Raw genomic sequence first — 15,756 nt, 5'->3', positions numbered from 1 at the left:
GCGTAATCAGTTGATTAAACAAGCAGGAGGGGCGTGTGTTTTTGGGGATCAGGGGTTGGATGTCGGAGTGTGAGAAGTACGCTCATAGGAGAACTGCTGGAACAATTCCGTTGTCAACCTTCCAAAAGGCTGCATTGAAATCGATAGTAGTGAGGTAAGACACACTATGATAGGTCATACAACTAGGTATACAGTATACCACTGGAGAAAAAAACAAAAAAAACACTGGAATTCACTGACAGCTACTGAAAACTGTTCTGCTAGGAAATGTGTTTCAGCATCTTTCGGCCTCCTTCGCAGGGTAAGAGCCTGCAGTATTTTGGCTCTGAACTCATTAAAGTGGAACTTAGCTCTGTCAAGAATGACCATGCATTCTGGAAACGGAGCCTTGACTTTGCAGCCATTACGCCAACGACATCACCGGTCTGATCTCATCAGACGCCACACACTGAGGCCTGGGGGGGCACAAGGATCCAGCTCCAAATGGGGTTCTTATCTCAGCATCTCGCCTCGCCATCAGAGTCACTGGAGAAGATGCAATGTGCCTCGTCTGTAACTTCATTAAACATGTCCATTACATCACTCAGAGGATGTATTAGATCAGTGCAGGGAATGGATTTAATCAGAGTTCATTGAGGTAATATCTTCAAATGGCCGACTCTCTTGTACGCGTCACTTGTCATACATTTGTTATGCTTCATTTCTGATGGTACATCATGACTTATTGCACTCATTAGGAAAATATGCTGCACTTTTATCTAATTATGTGTTTCCTATTTTACCATGAAGCCATTTGTACACATGGGGTTTACAATTGACGTAAGATGTACTCCAGTTGGTAAAAACGCATTGAGAGGTAGAGCAAACATTAGAGGGTCCTTGTGGGAGATGAATTAACCGCGAGTTGACATTGTAAACCACCACACCCATAACCAACTGAGCTAATGATCTTTGTTGTGGCAAGGGATTTGTAAACGAGAGCAGGAAAATGGGGGTTGGGTGCTGGGTTAAAGGTCACAGAAACGGATTAGGTGTCCAAGACATTCAAGGTTTCAATGAGCTGTAAGTGACACAGTGGGGAAAGGTGTGGCTGTGCATGCTCCTATGTGTTTGTGGACAATCCTCGAAGGAGGCTATCCAGCATCCAGGGGGAAGCCAGGATGGAGCCCTGCGGTACTCCAGGGGCCTCTGAGCCATCTGCTGCCCCAAGGCTAATACCCCAGCAGACGTTCCAGCCTCCCCTGGATCAGCCATGGATTGACAGGAGGGAGGGTATTGTGTGGGGTGGGGTGGGGTTGAGGAGTTGGAGGATTCTTTTACCCTGGCAGGGTGCATTGGGTGCGTAGCAGGACTGACCTTGGGGTGTGGCTCTATGGGTGGTAGAGATTTTCAGCAGACGGCGGATTAGGAGGCAGTTAGGATTGGGCAGAGAGCTGGGGGCATCTGGAGCGTGAAGGAGACTAACTCATTGGAAAAGGCACAAGATTGTATTCATGATATTAGATTGTAACAGTACTTACTGCTGTATTTCTTGTGTGAACAAGTGCAAATCCAACGCTCACATAGCCAGAGCTGTTTTTTTCTTTTTTTTTCTTTATCAAGTCGGAAAAAAACATGTATGAGGTTTGAGTTTGTGATTGGGAGGAATTACAGCAGACCACTGTGTAATGAGTAAATCACACAAGAATCATTAGAGTGTAGCGGGTCATGATAAAAAAGGGTAGAATTACCAGCTCATAACCCAATCGGTTCTCGTGTACGGCACATTTGATTTCTCACTCCAAATGTAACTCTAGCCTCCTGGGGAGGTCCGAGGGGGGTGGGATAGATATGTGCATGAGAGCGTATGTGCGTCTCTCATGGATAGTAACATGAGATAACCCATGGGGGATGTTGGACAAAGACGCCATCTCTTAGAAGAAAAAAAAAAAAAACTAAGACAAAAAGAAAAGAAGAGCGAAGAAAAAACAAGTGCAAACAATCTTCAAATAAATGAAAAAATATCAAATTATTCCAACTTACGACTGGTGGACGCTGCAATTGTAGAAGACAAAGTCGACACTTGCAAACTTCTTGCCCGTCTCCTTAGACTTGAGGTAGAGCTTCACCACCCGCTTGTCACCTGCATGACAGACAAAGCCAAACAAATATTAATCCCACTGTTGGCTGTATATTAACAATTTGGGTAATACATATATCTTAAATAAATTATCAAACAATTTTTAAACAGCTTGATCAGTGGAAGAATTTTTCACTTTCTACTTGTTTGACCTCGACAGATCACACACAGACACACACACACACACACACACACACACAAAGACAGACTGTAACTTAGCAACACGCTTCTCATGTCATAACCACAGTAGGGTGGCATTAAAAATAGCAGCACCGATCAGTGTTTGGATGCCAGGCCTGATGAGAACTTATAATGGGGCATAATGGGCTCAGCTGAAGAACAACTGAGTCGTCTCTTTTGACGAAACTTCCACCTAACTGTCTTCAGTTTTTCCTTTGTGGTGTGACAGAATTGGACGTGAAACCAGTGCAAATCTCTCCGAAAGAAGTAATAAATATATAAATATGCAGATATTTTTAAATGCGACGGTAAACCACCCTGACGTTGCTGCTTTGAAAAGGAGTTAAGAGCACAACCACTCATTTAGACAGCAAAAAAACAAATAAAACGACACTGACAACGGCGCATAATGCATGATAATGGCAATTCAAAAACTGTTCTATTTTAAGCGAAAGAAATCTGGACTGTTGCGTGGGCCTTTGAGTGGGATTGGGTGGCTATTATTGGTAGTGACAAGGAATCCTGAATATAGACAAACGAAGCAAATCAGCTGTAACATTATAATTCTGTTCGAGTGAATGCACAGCTCCTGACTTCGCTGTTAGCAGTGCACAATAAAAATCCCTTAAGAATCAGCCCCTGGTGATGAATGTGCAGCATATGATGGCAATGACAGGCCAAAGTCAGAGGGGCAGCCTGGCATAAAAAGCCAGGAAGAGGATCAGAAAGTGAAGAGGAGAAATACAACATAAAAAACAGGAAAAATAAGAACCAACATATATAGTTCATCTTTACATTCCTAATGTTACCATAACTCCCCTTAACCCCCATCCTTCCTGCCCTAAAGACCAAATTTCCCCATGACTTCATTACTCATTGCTTTATGGCTTGTTCTTCCTGACCTTTGTTCCTAGTGATCGGGGCGATGTCCCTGGCAGAGGGAGACAGGCAAAAAATGTGTCCACCCTGGATCCGTCCCTCTGTCTCCACATAGTCCTCGAAGGAGCAGTTGACCCCCGCTGACAGATCGGGCACATTACGAGCCTGAAGGACCAGCTATGGAGAAAGAACGAGTCAGACAATCAGTGCAAGATCAATGGAAGGACATGGAGTACATGGATTGTTATAAGATATGACATGAGGGTTAATGGAAGTGGGGAGAGAGGGGAAGCGAGGCGTGGGTGTGGGTGTGTGTGGCAGTAACATGAATAAAGAAAGTGAGTGTGCGTCAGTCACTGTGAGGTTAATGTGTACACGTTAATGTGCGGAAAGAAAGAGAAGGAAACCGCCTTCACTCAAAGCCCGGTGGTTAGATTGAGGAGTCGCTAACAGAATGGGAGCTCTTATACACACAGGTATATGTACAGCTAATTCATTCTAAATATGAAGAGAAATATGAATATAAATATGAAAGAAAAGCAATTTGCTGATTCAATCTACACAGACATGCTTATAGTTTAAAAGGAATTTGTGAATATTCGTGACACATGTCAAACATGTATGTCGGCTATAGAGTTCCACGGTTATTATCCTTTTTTCTGCAACACGTATGCAGCCTTTTGCTGTACCAGTATTCTATCATGTCCATTTCAAACAACAAAAAAGTTGTCTGCTTCACAAAAACTGTCTTGGTTAGTTTTTAGACGCAATAGATCAAGGCTGGGGGTGTTCGGTTAATAAAGAAAATCTGGGAAATGATAACATTTTCCTATTCTATAAAGCAGTTATGTACCAGAGGCACGCTTTATAGAACCAGCCCTAACCACAGTGACTGCTGCTTTAATGGCTGATTATTTACCAGACTACTTCATGAGAGCAACCAGCAATTTCCCAAAGCTGGCGGCGTAGGAACCTGACCGCACTTTAAAAAAAGAATTGGAGGTCTAACTCACGTTGACTTTTGTGCAAACCCAAATTTGAATATATTCATTTGGATGTTCAGTAAGCAGATTTCATTCCCAGCTGACAGGTCAGGTTATCCGTTTTGTCCTGTTTCCTGTCTATCTGCTGAGCTAAGGAAACTGCTTGGTGTCTGGGGCATTGTATTTAACAGAGACACAAAAGTGTGGCATTGATCTTATCCTCTAACTTGTTGCCATAAAACTTGGGATGTGGCTCTAACGACGGGATCATTCAATCGATTCAATCAACAAACACCTCTGTCCACATGTCTGTAGGCCAAAACCTTCCTTGTTAGCACGCCGTTTCAAGAAATGTCGCTCGTCACACGCGCTTAAGCTTCTTCCTAAACCTCTCGTGTTGTTATTATCTTTAAAAGAAATTGAAACTCGGCTTCCAGACAAGAGAATACATACCTGGACCTCGGACATGGTGACAGAGATGTTTCTAGGCTGAACAGTCAGCTCCACACACTGTGTCTGGTCCGTGGCAAACCTCTGAGGCTCTCCTGCTCGCTCACAACGATCCTTACGGGAACATCTGGGGAGCAGCAGCGGGAGAACAGAGACAGGATAGAGGAAAAAGAGAGGAAACGTATGGGAATGATAAAGAACGGGGCAAAGGGCCCGGCAGATGAGAGATGTGATGTGAGAGAAAAGAGGGGATAAGAGGAACAGTTCATTTAATATGACAATCGTATCAAAACGACAAATATGTAGAGCCATCACATTTCTGTACATCACACAAAAATGAGAACAGTAATAAAATACAACCAGGTTCATATCCTCCCACAGGCAATACTTTAGGCCTTTACATCATGACCTGATTGGTCTTGACATCTATGAAAGAACTGCTAAGCTCCACAAACATCCAGTCCCCCCTCATCTTTTCACTTTACAGTCCCACCCTTTGAAAACTTGTCCGAAGATTCACAGGCGATTGTTAACATTTGATGCAATTCCAACCAGCTGCATATCAATGTAGTCAGCAATACCCCCCGACCCCACACACGCACACACCTTACGACAAGCCAACGGATTGTGCTAAAAATCACCATATAGCCCCGCTTTGTTGTCGTTTTACTATTAGCTATTCATAATGCATTTGCTTCACCTTTGCGCTAACAACAAACGGTCCCACCGGTGACAAGAAAGTGCTGATGTGGAGCTCTGCAAGGCTTTAACAACATGAGGGAGGCAGAAAAAAATGCTAACTGCCTGCTCCGTACAGCAGCTCCCTCATTCCCGCATTTAGTTAGCCTTCACTCACACTCTGGAAGAAAACGCTGTCGCCAACCAGTCCCCAGAGAGTAGCTGATGTGCAAACACGCACACACCTGGTGCGGCAGTAGCAGGTAAGTATAAAGGCATGCACGCGTTGTCTCAAAATTAACTTCTTTGCCTTATGCTGCTCCTGTGTGTGACTGTAACGGTGTGAATGAAATGTGCTCTTTTGTCTAGAAACACCTCCGTACGTGTGACCATGAATCTATTTCTCATTTAGTTCTACTGCTGACTGATAGCGCCACGACTTTTAATACGATGTGGCTGAAAATACCAGAGGGCTGAAAGAAAAGCTTATAAATAATTTGCCTATTAATACGTTGCCACATTTGGCACAATTAGGCAGGAAATGAGCAAGACACAAGGTCAACGTGTGCCCAAATGGAGGGTGATCACCGGTTCAAGTGCCTAATGAGTGCGTGTGTCATTTCAAGGATGTGAGTTTCCTGAAACGGGAAAAAAACAGGCTGCGTGTGTGAGAGCGTACTTTGAGAAAACGTGGGTGATATGTACTGAAAGTTTAATTAATGCAACGAGAGATGGAAGTATGCCAAACGCTTAAGGCGACCCAAATATGCTTTCACATCCTGTCACCTTTCAATAACATGCAGCTATTCTCTCTCTCCTGGGTGCGCACACAAACCCTCCAGTCAGAGGAATGTATGCAGGCCTACAGACACACACTGTTAGCCTACACTTCTATCGCCGCAAGTGTGTTTGATGAGCGATTTACTAAACATACTGTAGCTACAAATTTTCTCCTCACTGTTACACAGCCAACCTCGAACAGGAATTTTAAAGCAAACAGAACATAATTCAAAGACCAAACACAAACACTTGAAATGAAAAAGTAGTTGGACTAGACAGTGTTTATATACACACACACACACACACACACAGACGAAAAGAGAAAAGAAAAAAGAAAAAAAACGCCACCCAGGAAAACAATGGAGTCAATGAGGCTGCCGAGCTGCGATGTATGTGTTCTCACAACACATCTCTTCAGCTGAGAGACTCCCGAGGATGAATGTTCTGAAAAGTGCTTCCATAAAGTTGCAACAGGGTGTTAAAAGTACAATTTGACATTTTCGGTCAGTTAAACTAGTTTTCAGAAAACAGCTGCCTGCACGCATGGATATGGGATAATGTATTGGCCTCAGTTACTCATGAAAGTCCTTCCACTCGGAAATGATTTGCTGAACAACACTATTTGCCTCACAATGAAAAAGGGCACCGGGGTGGAGTGAGTTAATGAGTGTGTGCGGCACTTACACGTTGTGGAGAACACACCAACCGCAGTGAGGGTCTCTGGAGCCCAAACACTCCCCACAAGTGGCGTACTGCTCGCAGCTCTCCACTGGAACTCTCACCACCTACAGAGACAGAGAGGTTGAAGAGAAACGATCAGTGTCCCTGTTATCAGTCCAAAATGAAACAGTACATTCGTGCTGGATTTCTACAGCTTATCAGAGCCGTTCAGTTTCAAACGTGTTCAGTCAGAGTGCGTTTGTGTCCGTGTTCCTGAGAGAGGAAGTGAGAGTTAGTCAGTGAGAGGTGCGCGCGCTCCTGTGTGTTCCGGTGACTGATTCCAGGTTCAGCAGTGTGTGACAGCCTCCAGTCAAGCACATTGCACGAGATGCCTTGCAATGCATGCTGGGACACCTGACAGGTGGCTGTGGCAACAGTGCTGTGATTGACAGGTGACCTAAAAAAAAAACCCAACAGGAGGCAGAGGAGCAAAAGGACAGACCCGATGTATACGTGCATGTGTGCGTGCACGTGCATTTAAAGGAGAGGGAATTTAAGGGTCTGTGCAGAACCTGTGCAAAAAAACACCTTGTAGCATCAATGTGACGAGAGTGCGTGTGAGAGTGTGTGTGTGTGTGTGTGTGTGCAACACCCCGGCCACACTGGATGCACAAGCTTGATGATGGGCTACAGATGTTGCAGACGAAACAGGATCAAGTGTGCAAGTTTAGCCTTCCACTCCAGTTAAAGGTGATGACAGATGGTTCACAACATAGTCCCAGTGGCTCTTGAAGTGTGTGTGTATTTTCAGATATTACCAAGAGATCATAGTGTGTTTAAAGGTGTGACAGACAGATTGCTAGCTTATGCACACAAAACTATGCAACAAAGTAGGCACGTGTTTAAAGGGGCACACATGCTGCATGTGACAGCGCCACATTCAACTTTTCCTTAAGTGCCCAAAGCTGATGAGCCCGATCCCGATTCCAGGATGTTACACACACACATTTAATAGTGTGTGTATATGTGAGAGAGGGAGAGCTAGAATGTATTAAACTGCTACTTTTGGGTCACTTTTAAAATCACATGGTTCAGGACGAGCCAGCTGATCAGTGAGTAACAACAGTGCCCGCACTGTGTAAAACTTTCACACATGCATTAAATTTAACCATTAAAGTCTCATCGAGGTGGGGCCCAAAGTGGTCTGTTTTTCACGAGGTAGGGATAAGAGGGAGAGATAAGAGACAAAAAGCACACGGAGGAAAAGGAGTAGCTGTTAGCTGCAAGACAGAAACCAGGTGGTCGATGGAACGCAGCGCCGAGACATTAAAGGGGAACTCCGGTATTTCTTAAACCTGGACCTTGTATCTGGCATGAAATACGTTTATCTACTCACTGAGAACAGTTTGGTGAAAGTCGACGCCCTTCGGAAGATATTTAGATTCCTCGAGATCCATATAACGGAGTGAATGGGGCATAGACGATGCAGCCTCTAAATAAGGCATCATCTGTCTTTATTTCACCAATACTTTAAGACGAATGAATGAATAAACGCGTACTATTGCACTGTTAGCTCATAGCTGCTATGTTGTTGTTATTGGCGGCTATCAGGGGGCTTATCGAGGGCTTTCTGCACACTCGTTTACTGGGATGACGTCATCGACGCCCGCCACTAAAGCACAGCTCATTCACTCCGGTAAGGATGTCCATCGTACTCAAAGTTGTCGTCCACGTCGTCAAAATCTGATAAATATCCTGCCATGTTGCACAAAACTATCAGTAGCAAACTATGTGTGAAGTTAGCCGACTGTCACAGAACACAGAGTAAAGGATATACGCGGATCTCGAGGAATCTAAAGATCTTCCGAAGGATGTCGACTGCTCTCGGTGAGCAGATGAACATATCTCATGCCAGAAATAAGGTCCAGGTTTAAAAATACCGGAGCTCCCCCTTTAAACTAGGAGTGGGACTCGTCTGTCCAACACTGAACTGAGGTCAACGTGACATGATGAAACTCATCTGAGCTCTGAGATTCTAAGTAATCAGCTGCCTTTTGGGCTTTTTTAATGCTCAAGCAGAGGGCTGACAAGAAGGAAACTTGACATCGTCAACCACTACACTTTTCTCTATTCTCTCCTTTTCTCAAGTACATCTTGAATCCTTTTCTTTAAACTCCAATGTTCCTTCTGCTTACCCAGAATCACCATCCGTCCCTGAGCGTCTCAGTTGTTCATTTAAAGACAGATATTAGCAATTACTCCTCTGATCTGAAGTCGATACAGAACTCAGTACAGTAGCTTTCTGGCTGGCCTCAAGCCCAGAGAGAGAGACAGATGAAATGATGCAAATGAGCAATGAGAGAGGGCTGGAGGGGAAGGGAAGGAGGAGGTCATCTACAGGAAGTGTAGGCTGGATGGATGAACAGAGGAAAAGTGTAATTGAAGACACGCACAGGGCGAATTGGCAAGGACATTGCACTGAGTGGATGGGATATGGTGGCAGACGCCTGCTATGTGTTAGTGTCAAACTGAACGAGAGTCTCATCTAAAAGGAACACCAAAGAAGGGAAGGAATAAGGTATTGAGGAGAGGGTACTTTGATTATACGAGGAGGATGGAGAATGAAAGTGTGTGATGATGGATGATGGATATATGGATGAGCACAAGTGGATGTCTTTCATGTACTTTATGATTTGGTATGGGGGGGGGGGCAAAAAGCAGAGAATGTATGCTCTTAATGTTCTTAATATCATCACCGATGCCAACCCATTCCCGCTCTGTTCATCATAAATCATTTTGCCTGTGATTAAGGACAATAGTTCGCATAAATCATGTGGAAATTATAAGTCTTTGTGGGCTGGCATAATCATATCACTGCCCTGTGTAATGATAGATTTGGCCTATTGTTCACAATTGTTACTGAGCTCATAGTGGTGAAGACACCATTGAGTGGTAGTGTCACAAAGCTGGTAATGTGGTGGAGGAGACCCATCAGGGCTGCTTTTCTCTGCGGGAATATAAAAAATAAAAAAAACAAGTAGCTGGGAAAGTACTAACTGCAAGGAGATCCAAAAAAACGTGTGCTTGTGTGTCAAGAATGCTGCCTAACAAACACACTTCTCTGCTCTCTCTCCCCTTCCTTTATCTCTCGATGGCTCTTTTAATGAAAGCCAATTCCTAACAGTATGCCACATTACTCCTTTAAATGACCTTATAAACCAAGCCCGCCATCTCCTCTGTCTGGCCATCTTCTTATTTACAAGAGCAGCCGCAGCTGTAACTCAGTTCTCGTTTCTTGCTCCTTCTTCCGCTGCTGTCAACCCTCTACCCTCCGACCATATCGCAGAGCCATGACATCTCCTTTCTGTTATAAACTTTCCACCTTTCCTCTCCAATCTGTGTTTACAGAGCACTATCACCTGCCTTTAAACGTCCAGCTAACAGGCTTTGTAACGGTCACCCCCAAAACCCAGAGGAACTGTAAAGCTTTCAACGCAGCTTTTCATTGGTTGTAAAATCTAAAGACATAAAAGGATCAGCCTTGTTGCGGGTTCTTTTTTTTTTTTAATAAACATTTAAACACAGGGAGAGTCTACAGTAGGAGAGGGGGGGGGGAGTAGATGGAACAGATATATATATAGCGGAGGAGAACCTCCTCTCTATGTTATAATGTTTGGTAAAAAATTCAGTCCCTGTTTGGTTTCAAATATTTTTGGATAATTGCTCGAGACTCTGCATCATAAATTAGTAACACCTTGCCTCCAGAAACAACCCACGGCTGAACCGCTTGCATTTACACGTAGCCTCAAATGGTTCTGATGCTACATTTTATTCCCCAGCTGTAGAAAAAAGAAAAAACATCAGAGCAAACAGCTTTTCAAAGACGCATTTATGCAAAGTGCATGAAGGCGGGGAAAAAAAGGCCAATGTATGGATCCTTTATGCTCCCAATTAAAAGCTGTGATCTTACCCAGCTGTGGATAAAACTAAAAGAAATTTGCCAGAAAAGCTCCATTTCAGCTGAAACAAAATGTGTTTTCTTGGCAGGTATACGCTGTTTAACCGTCAACCAACAGCTTAGGGCCAGAAAATAAAGTGAGGAGGATGATGCGTAGAACGACCTCTGTCACATTAACCACACCTGCACTAATTCAGTTACCATGAAATCAGCTAGCAGCTTATCCTGGTTTAAGCTAAACGGGCATTAAATAAGCATGTGCAAGAGAAAAAAAGAAATAGAAAAACAGAAAGAAAAAAAAGATCAACACACACCCATAAAACTATGCCCAGAATCTGACATGATGACAAACCCAACCGGACACCGTCTGTTGGGCCGCAGCTATAGCTGCACAACTTGCTGCTGCAGCTATTGATTTTGTGCAGGGACAGTAAATGACGTGTGCATTTTTTTTTTTTTTTAGCTTTGGCATCATCAATCATGCCAGCAAAAGTTAATTAGAAATGGAAGTGCTACCTTCCCCAAGTTAAGCCTTAGGTGGGGTGTAAAAACATGGCTGTGCAAAGAGTATCCCTGGGAGTAAGATGTTAGTGTTTGTGTGCAAGTGTGCGGGGGGGGGTATCAAAGGCTGGGTTGACATGCGGGTATTGACTGAATTGTAAGGAGCTTAAGAGATCAATGGTAGGCCAGGCTGGGTTTGATGAGCGGACTGATTGGAGATGAGCAGGAAAGCAAACAAGACTGGCAGAGTTTGGCACCACTGTCAGAGGAAGAAGGTCCTGAGGGACGGCTGAAGAACAGGCGCACATGTAAAGGCTGTTGCTGTTACATTCCTAAGATGATGCTGAATGCTACCTCTCTCTGTTTACTAAATCAGATCTTTATGTGAAGAAAAGCGATTAAATGCTGATAGCTGCGATCGGTGTTTTCTCCAACATAACTCACTCAATGGAATATTCACACACACAGGCCTTCCTGCCATCCTCGCTATCTTTATGTCTCTAATATCGTTTTCTCCCACTTGATCAATTCTCCCTTTTCTTTCTTCTGTTATTCACGTTTAGATCTTCTTTCTTACTGTTTCATCTGCTCCGCTGTTTTCTCTCTTCGGGAAATATCGTTTTGATCTCCTTATCCGTGCACAATCCAAAGAAAACAAGACGCAGATCAAACAATTTATCTGTCATTGGTGTTATGTGTGTGCTTATTGTGAGTTCAGGGACAATAAAGATGACTATTCTAATTCCCACTCGCCAAAACGCTATGAGGCTAAAGATGCAGAGTACACAAAAAGTGAGCCCAGAAAAACATCATGCAGGAGCTGTAGGAGTGAATATAGAACCATCCTCATATGAAAAATGTTTGGACAGTCTGAAAAACAAATCCTTCACAACAAAAACCTCCCTTTGCGTCAGAGTCTTCACCATAATGAAAGTTTTTGTGGAGCTCAGCACTTTTTGAAGAAAAAAAAAAAGCAAACATTTAGTTAACAAAAGAGCAAGAATCTATCATGAAAAGTGACTACACCAAGGGAAGAAAGAAAAAAAAACGGCAAGAAAAACAAAACTCTGAAGAAGAATTACGTGGAATCTCATCCTTCTTCATCGTCATCCTCATCACACGGACATTCCCATTAACTCCTCCGAAAGAAGCGAATCTCAAACAATAGGCCAATATGCTCTCAGTGTGTGTGCGTCATTATGCTCTGTCCCTCAGAACAGGATTGGGAGAGCAAAGAAGAAAACTGAGACAGAGAGATTGAAAAACAGCAGAAAAAAATGAGACTGTACGGAGAGAAAAAGAAGTGAGAAAGAGGCAAATGTGGCCAGCTAAGGTAGACAGGCCTAGGGGTCTTCTAATTAAGTGAGGATGGGAGAGGCCGTCCGCCTGGTAAATGACTCTGTCACTTTAGTAAATGGACTTTGTGAGGAGTGAGGAGCCACACAGCTGGCATTTCCATTAGCGGTGCCAGGCGAGCCGCCACCGTATACACAGGCAGACGGAAGCCGAGGAGAGCGGAAAAGTGGAAAAGAAAGGGGGACAGACGCTACTTTCAAAGTAGTTCCTGGGTGTGAGTCATACCTGGTAAGTGTGTGGATGAACACTGTGTGTGGAGAGCTGCCAATGAGCTGCGGAAACAAAGTCTGTCTGAGCGCTTTTTACCCTGATATGCATAACAGGAGCCAAAGCAAAGCAAGAGACAGTCTTCGCCATGTTATGGCCAACACTTTGGTTAATGCTACGATATATCCACACACATTATAACCCACAACTACAACTCATCTGCAGTCAGTCAAAAAAAATCTATGCCTCCGATTTTTATGGAAGCCTTTCCATAATAACGGGGGGGTCTCTATTGGTATTCAAAACGGGTTCTTTGAACTTCTGACTGAGGTACTTCTACACTTCACATTTAATATATAAGAAATAATACTCGTGCACACATATTTTACAGTTGCATATAGCAGTTTCATGGTCTTTCCCTCTGTAAAATCCAGGTGCTGAATCACTGGAGAAAAATGTGCGCTTCCACTTTTCAACTCAGTTTTTCCCCCCATTTGCAACTTCATAACGGGATCTGGTGAGGCCTGCTGTGGGTGAATCTGAAAAGAAATTTGATTCAATTTCAAAACAATTCCCTGTGCTGTCATGCATGAGAGACACCTCATTGTTCCACTCAGTGTGACGTCTGGTTAAGGCACGAGACTCAGTACATTGTGCCACTCGGAGCAGCTCCGCGGGCCATGCCAGCTTCTGATTGGCCTCATTCCATGACCATCAGTCAGAGCAGCATCCTTCCGCCCCAATCACCGTCAAGCAACAGGAGGACCAACTGTACGGCCGATTGATAGTGATTGAGAAGAAAGGGAGTAGGGGGGAGAGAAACCATTAACCCCCCAATCCATCTCACCCCCTTTTCTAACCATATCAGCCTGCTCTATCACACCATCCTCTGGGGAAAAACAGAGAAAGATGAGAGAAAGACAGCTATCTAGTGGCAGCTAGATCCCCATTAAGACCGATAGCATCACACACAAGACAAGTGTCTGAGCGCACTTTCCTGATGTGGCGCACAAACACATAAGCAAACACACATTTCAAATGACGTGGAAGAGAGTGATACGAGAAGAGGGAGGGCAGGAAGCACAAGTAAGAGGGAAAAAGGAAGGGATAAGAGAGATCTGAGGCCGTGGTACATGGTCAATCTCCCTTCATCTCTTTGAAGGAATTAATGCAATTTCTTCCATCATGTCAGAAAAAGGGGAAGCAATTATCTTTTTAGTGATTAAGACTCAGACAACAGTCAAGAACAGACCAATTTATTTGTTGGAGCATCAGATGAGAAAAGGATAAAGGATAAAGGATTCTTATTTTAAGGCAGCACTTGGCATCGTGGGGACTACACCCAAATACCAATTCAAATACCTTTCCTCGTGTCTGTATTTTCTGTATCTTTTAGTTCAAATGTTGTCAGCTTTTAAAACTCTGCACTTAGGTCATTCCAAACATTCAAGATGACGAACAACAAATGGACTGCAGTGTTTCGTGTATTCATTCTATGGCAGGAAAGCATCTCTGCTGTACACAAATTAGCGCTTGTTGGAATTTAGCTTCTCCATTGGCTCGGGTGTGTAACCGGCATGGATTTTGAGTGAACAGTGGCTGTCTTTGGTTTTGTAGACCCCTAAAAGAACCACTATATGCACGTGCATGTGAGTGTGCAGCAGTGTATGACCAGCCATACTGTTAATCATACACCATAAGCTCTCCACCCTGTGCTGAGGAAGGTGCTGTAATGGTTTGAACTCTTGTAATTGAGTGCCAGACACCTACACGGCTATACCCCCACCAATACCAGCACCCCTCCCTCCGAGTGACTGTACTCTTGTCCTCGCCTCACTGCACCAGGTCTATTAACATTTACATAACAATGACCATCTCCTTGCTCAACGTCTGCAAGTGTGTGTGTATATGTGGAGTATAGAACATGTGCGCACTTCGCTGCAGCTTTACGCACTGTCAAGACAGGTGGTGGAAAAGATTAAGCCGGAGTGCTCATAAATCTAAATGAAGAGGTTTGGTGCTTAATGTGCGTGGTTCATTGACAAAACCAAAGAAAACTTCCTCCACTTTTAACTTCTCCAGCTATCAACGGTGTCTGATGTCCACACGTCACATTATATGACTGTTAACGTCAGGAGCGCAACTGTGGAATAGAAATTTCCCGAGCTACTTAAAAAAAAAAGACGGATTAGCTGTACGTAGTTCACAGAACTGTCAGTCTTCACTGATAAAACCAGCTGCTTATTATGTATTGATGTCAGTCGCTGCTAATGTGTTTGCTAACGAGATTGGCAGTGAACCAGTAATATATGTGAAAGTAAACAGAATAACACACACACACACTGGTGTGTACTAATGTGATAAAACCCAATAGGTAAGATATTACTTGACGAGGCCATGTTCAGAGGCCCAACGCCACAAAGCAGACTATTGTTTTTCCACTGTAGGAACTCAAGCCAACAGCCTGCGAGTGGCACAAGAATTTTGTGCGCGAGTGCGTGCACGCAAATCCATGCGCACGACTGCAGACCCTTTGGAGTCTTGGTAAACTGTACAGAGGGAAAAAATCTCTTTCACGTGCTGAGTGGAGAGGCAGAAAATAGCGTTGCAGACACACACATGCAAATATATGGTGATAAATATTAACTGCTACGTGTGGACATAAACATGTGCAGATACATGAGATATACCCGGTACAAAATGTGACAGACATATGTGTGCATGTACACACTGCAACATTTAGAGTAGCATCCTCAACACAAGAACAAAGGCTGTCCTGCATACGCAGAATACCCAATTCCCCTCCACCGTATCCATTTTTTTCCTACTTCCATGTTGCTCAATCTCACTCAAAATACAAGCTCCCTTCCCAGACTATAGATGAATATTTATGCTTCCAGCGATTAGCCAGCGTCGCACACTACAGCACTTTCCTATGCAATGGCAGTCATCAAAGACACAAGGAAGAGTCAAGTCGTGTGTGAATGACATTGAGGCTGAATAGG

The 15,756-nt window shown here is 43.8% G+C and overlaps 1 protein-coding gene across 4 annotated transcripts in view; it reads right to left on the bottom strand.

Moving 5' to 3' along the window:
• The window catches only part of plxna1b (plexin A1b), a 169,870-nt gene that overhangs the window by 73,828 nt on the left and 80,286 nt on the right, over positions 1-15,756 (bottom strand). For all 4 annotated transcript variants that reach the window (XM_072382564.1, XM_072382566.1, XM_072382565.1 and 1 more), the window contains exons 5-8: positions 6,754-6,854; positions 4,615-4,738; positions 3,202-3,355; positions 2,023-2,122 (exon numbers count right to left, since the gene is read on the bottom strand). In XM_072382564.1, coding sequence (XP_072238665.1) covers positions 2,023-2,122; positions 3,202-3,355; positions 4,615-4,738; positions 6,754-6,854 — 479 coding nt within the window. The remainder of the gene's footprint in view (positions 1-2,022; positions 2,123-3,201; positions 3,356-4,614; positions 4,739-6,753; positions 6,855-15,756) is intronic.

The sequence above is a fragment of the Leuresthes tenuis genome, unplaced genomic scaffold (genome assembly GCF_036924035.1).
Source record: "Leuresthes tenuis unplaced genomic scaffold, fLeuTen1.0.hap1 SCAF_3, whole genome shotgun sequence".
Classification (NCBI taxonomy): Eukaryota; Metazoa; Chordata; class Actinopteri; order Atheriniformes; family Atherinopsidae; genus Leuresthes; species Leuresthes tenuis.
The sequence above is the reverse complement of the archived record's forward strand: the minus strand, read 5'-3'. Positions and strand labels throughout refer to the sequence as shown.